Source organism: Thermobia domestica, chromosome 9, assembly GCF_964235325.1.
Source record: "Thermobia domestica chromosome 9, izTheDome1.hap1.1, whole genome shotgun sequence".
Lineage (NCBI taxonomy): Eukaryota > Metazoa > Arthropoda > Insecta > Zygentoma > Lepismatidae > Thermobia > Thermobia domestica.
In genome coordinates, this window is record NC_137462.1 from 180,892,746 (window position 1) to 180,898,367 (window position 5,622).

Genomic DNA, 5,622 nt, shown 5'->3' on the forward strand with positions numbered 1-5,622 from the left:
AAATTACAAGCAGTATTTAGCAATCGTTGCAATATTTCCTCCAAAAAATCATGATAAGTACGGAACGTGCGACTCTGCCGTGAAAGCCACGTTTTCATTCACCGCTGACTCTAGGGGCGCGTTCTTAAACATCGATCAGGTTAAATGCTTTCTTTGATCAGGTTAAATGCCTAGTGTTATGAAATTCTTTTCGTGTAAACACTTATTTCGTTACGGGAGATGAATCAATTATTAGCGTGAGTAGGCCTACACTTCGCAAAAAAAAAAAAAAAAAAAGGACTTTTTGATGAACAATTATGGAAGTGAGTTATTTGGGGAGATAATCTGGTGAGCAATCGTTAGCAAATTAAGTATGTCTGGTTTCTAGAAGACTATCTGATAGAACAAAGAATATCTAAAAAAAATCATGATCTATGACCATGTAGAGCATTTTTCTTTGCGTGCTCTTAGTAGGATGTTCAAAAGCTGAGAATGGGGTTCGTCTTAAAGAGGGCCGTACCCAGGATTTGTTTGAGGAGGGTATAGGCCATATTTAGAATATTTTGAGGAGGGTATAGACCATATTTAGGATATTTTCATAGGTGCATCACTGTATTTTATTTAAACCAGTTACTACAATAAAGGAAACTAACAATGTCATAGCAGCATTAAGCTGGGACAACAAGTATTTGTGCTAATCTTGATGTTATTTTCGGACTATGAGAACATGAGCAATTTTGAAATATAAACCAAGAATATTCCAATATCGCACAGTGTGTTTTTCTACGGACGCCATCTCGGTGGAGAACAATGTTACAAGTAAGTGTGGGTTTTCCAAACTGCAATGTTAGAATTGAATCAATCGTTTGAGCTATACAGATGTAGTCTTGAGTGGTAGAGAAAATTCTGTGTGGAACTCTCTTGCTTGACATCAGTGTATGAAAGAGTGTATAGTTTTATGACTCTAATGCAAGGAAAATGAGACAGACGGGCAGCTAAATGCTGATACTTGCTTTACAACGATTAAATCACTGGTTCCTTTTGTAATAAATTTGAGCCATTAAATAATACACACTCCGTCCTTTTTTTGATTCAATTTATTTATACCTGGTTGACCTGACATTTGAATATCTTTTTATATTAACATTATAATTATAATTATACATTATTTCTTTTTCTTTCTCTTCTTCTGATAGTAAACAGCCAGCCTAGTACATATTTAGAATATTTTATGGCCCAAAATTACAAATATACAATGTACTCAATGTACTGTTGTATGTTATGACGCCCGACGGACTTTTCTTTTTATTCATTAACTTCATAAAAAGAAAAAGATTCTGGATCGTTCACGTTTACATGTTAATCATTTGAGTTTTCGAATGCACCTCGTATACTTGAAAATTACAATTCATATAAATATACATATATATCATATTTAATTTTATAACAATATTATTATCATATTTATCATCATATTTATTTTAAACTTTATCATCATTTTCATTTATTTATACATTTCAAGGACGATAAGACACATTCGAAATTTAATTTGCAAGTTATTTGATTTTAAGTCCTTTTTCGGGTCCATTAAATGCTTGTTACAAGATAATAATTATTTACTTGGGCATCATGAAGAAGGTTTTGAAAAAGATGTATGCGATATTCATATAGTTGTTCTTTGAACGTAAAAATGATCCGATATATTTATATTATTAGCATATAATTCGAATGTAACAAGAACACAGAAATAAGAATTGTTTAAAATACAAATTCCTTATAGAAAACATAAATTGTTAACTTCAATATACACCGTATATCCTAGCATTACAAAGATGCTTTTAAATGTACTTCAATAACATGGAACACGAATAATGTGATTGATAATACAAATATCAAAGAAAACACATAACATTAAGACATGTAGACATATTTGAGTAACTGCAATCATAGACATGAACTCAAGATTAAATAACTTTAAAGTAAAATACAATAAACCGACTCACATATCCATAAAATATTTTCATTTTTCTAAACGCAAATTCAATCCATTTCACATCAACACAATCTATCCCAAGTCACGGTGTCTCATAGCTTCAATTAGATTACATTGTATTCCACATTCTTCGGTACTTTCTTGGCGATTACACATGGTTACAGCACTCGGATTTCTATACGTGTAACTACTGCCATCTGTATGTCTCCTATCAAAGTAATTTCTGCCATCTGTACCTCGATTTTGCATAAATAAGCGACGATTGTTGTTCCTGCTGGAATTCCGATTATTATTTCTAAAATTCCTGTTTACGTTTCCACGATTTGGTTGCGCCTGACTACCGGTAGCATTGTAATCGTTTATTCTGCTATTAAAAGTATTTCCTGGTTGTATACTTAAGTTGCGAATTGGAGCATATTGTTTATGATTACGACCAGAATTCCTTGACCCCTGTCTTGTTCTCTATTACAGTTTTGTACTACAAATTGACTTTCATAATTCTGGACGAGCATTATCAGATGTTTAAAATTAACACATTGCGCAGACATTAGTAGCTGTTGTAATCTAAAAGGCAATAATATCCGGATAGAAGCGATGATTCGTGATTCTGGATGACACGGATTTAACGCTCTTAACTCGTTAAATGTAGAAATCACAAATTCTGTAACATTTCTATGTAACTTGGAATTGAAGGGTTTCGATCTTAACAAAGCGTCTCTATTTGCTATCATAAAATGGTTTTCGTAATTAGAAAGCAATGCCTTTTTAAAGTCGGAATACGTACGAAGATTATTCCTAATTGTCTTGAACCAAGTTAGACATGGTGGCAATAATACATGAGGCAGTAACTTCAAATATTGAGATTCATGTACGCCCATTAGTTCGCACTCGTCGTCGAATTTTTGAGAAATCCCCTCGCAGTTATGTCTTCCGGTACACCACTAAATTTTATAAGTGATTTCACTTCACTAAATCGCAAAGATTTACTTGTATTAACCCTTAAATATCTGTGACGAGCCCGCTTCTGATGAGATGATCGCCTCACTCTTCTTTCTCCTTCTGTACTATCTTCATTACAACTCGAGCATTGGTTACCTTCAAGAATTGTTCTAGGCTGACGTGTAGATTCCCAACCGATAGATGTGGGATGTACAGGATTCATGTGCCCACCATCTTGCACTGCACCTTCTTGAATACGCTTTTCTTTAATGAAGTTCAATTCATCCTGCAATCGTTTAATTCGGTTGTCGTGTTCTTCTACCACAGTCTCGATAACATCCACAGAATCTTGAATCTCAGTGCATCTCCGAACTATCTTTCTCATTTCCTCATCATAATGTTCGAATTTGACTACGATTTGTTGATTCATTTGTTGCAATTGCTGTTGTAAGCCATCATTACGATGTTGCAATTGCTCTAATCGCTCACCAAAATGTTGGGTTTGCTGATTCACCTTTTGATCCAACCTTTCCAATTGCTGGTTCATCTTAGCAAACTGTTCAGCTTGCTCCTGAGCTTCGTTCTTAATCTGTCGGGATAGTTCCTCGCTACATCGAGCTTGGTCCTGAGCCTGTTCTTTGATTTGCTGTGATTGGTCTTTGCGTTGCCGTGATATTTCTTTTACAGCTTCCAACATGTTGTCGGATGAATTTGTTACTTGGTTGTCCATTGTTCCACTATCGGTTCCTATATATAATTCGGCCACTTCTTAAAAAAGTACAATTAATATATGGCTCAATCTTGATCGCCTTTTACTATGCTTCGAAAACGGTACAATTACTTTTCCTTTCCACTCCCGGGTTTCGGCACCATATACAACGATTAAATCACTGGTTCCTTTTGTAATAAATTTGAGCCATTAAATAATACACACTCCGTCCTTTTTTTGATTCCATTTATTTATACCTGGTTGTCCTGACAACGACATTCCAAAGCCTTATTATTTAAACATTTGAATATCTTTTTATATTAACATTATAATTATAATTATACATTATTTCTTTTTCTTTCTCTTCTTCTGATAGTAAACAGCCAGCCCAGTACATATTTAGAATATTTTATGGCCCAAAATTACAAATATACAATGTACTGTTGTAGCTTTTCGTACAAGTGTTATAGATTTGATCTGAAGAGTATGCATTAATGCTAAGCTTCTTTCTCGCTCCCCCTGGCCTATCGCATTCTTCAGTTAGTGCATAGTCTCACCCATTCTATTTATACTTCTCTTTAATTCCATCTTTTTAATATTGCTGTTACAGCACTTAATTTCTTCTGCTCTCCTTCATTATATATTTTGTCTGATAATTTACCTTTCTCTCTATGCCCACATTTCGAAAGTTTCCAATTAGATTTCATTATCTGTTCCTGCAGGCCCGGATTTCCCAATAGGCCTACTAAGCCCGGGTCTAGAAACTAAACGTTCTGAGAAGCGCACGGACAAAAATTGTATAAGAAACCGCTAGAGTGATCATAGTTTAGTTTTATATCCTTATTGTCGAAAGATAGGAGCATGTACTAACAACTTTTGATCAAGATATCTTGCAAATCAAATGCGTAACATTGCATTTTCATAGATGATCGCGTGTGAAAGTGAACATGATTTAAAGCACAAATTGAAAGCATGTAGAAAACCGTCGCCATTATACATTTCAGAAGCGAAAAATCAATGAATACGTTAGTTGGAAATTGATTCTATTTTGAATTGGAACTCCAAAAAGTTCACCACGTAATACTATCACAAACACTAGAGGTGAACACGTTTAAAGTTTCTGCGATTGCTTGATTTTAAGACATTTTTATAAATTAACAACAGCATTTTTGAGAGTGGCAGGTGAACAGGTACATAATGTCTTGAGTTTATAAACCATAACCCCGTGCCAAAAAATATCGCAAATACCCAAATGACCTAACTGAAAATGCTAAAAGGGCATTATCGTTAACAAACTAACGTAAAAGATGTGTTAGTAAAAAATATGACATACCCACAACAGTTTTGCAGAGACATGTAAACCAATATAATGTGAAGTCTCAAGATCGAATACTGTAAAAAAAAAAAAAAAAAAAAAAAAAAAAAAAAAAAAAACATGATTGATAAAATTGTGGAGTGTGCAGAGTAGGATTATTCCCTACAAGAGTATGACATAACACTGATGATCAAAAGATATCTTAACAAATAAGGGAAAACATTTCCAAAGTTCGAAAATAATTTGCTCGTTCCAAAGTTCAAAAATAATTTGCTCGTAAGTTTTCTTCAACGTCATTCCGAAAAATCTCAGATATCGATTTCGTGTGTGGCTATCCCGACGTTCCAGATCTGTTCGATTTCCATTTTGGGAAGTAGAAAGGAAACTCTCGCAGCCAAAGCCTTACTGTAAGGGAATGATGATAATTCATGTCAGTTGCAATGCAATAGGAAAGTAACACAAAAAAATTAATGCTTGTTTTTATTCACCCCACCTGTTATAGAAAAAACATTTAAAAAATAAAAATATATAACTAAGGAAGAGTATTTTAATTTAATATTTGCAACAGTTTCATTGCCTCAATAAATACTGTCATTTTAGACCAAAACTTTATTTTCATTCGCCAACTAGTTCTAAAATAATTTGGTTCAAATTTGCGCAGTGCTGACCCCACGGCCATCACTCAGG

At 34.0% G+C, this 5,622-nt stretch overlaps 1 protein-coding gene across 1 annotated transcript; it reads right to left on the minus strand.

Moving 5' to 3' along the window:
• Positions 1–1,068: 1,068 nt before the first annotated feature.
• LOC145694211 (uncharacterized) lies at positions 1,069–4,991 on the minus strand. Its single transcript, XM_081770323.1, has one exon. It carries the CDS (start codon positions 3,639–3,641, stop codon positions 2,850–2,852), a length of 792 nt encoding a protein of 263 aa, XP_081626449.1. The 5' UTR covers positions 3,642–4,991; the 3' UTR covers positions 1,069–2,849.
• Positions 4,992–5,622: the final 631 nt, after the last annotated feature.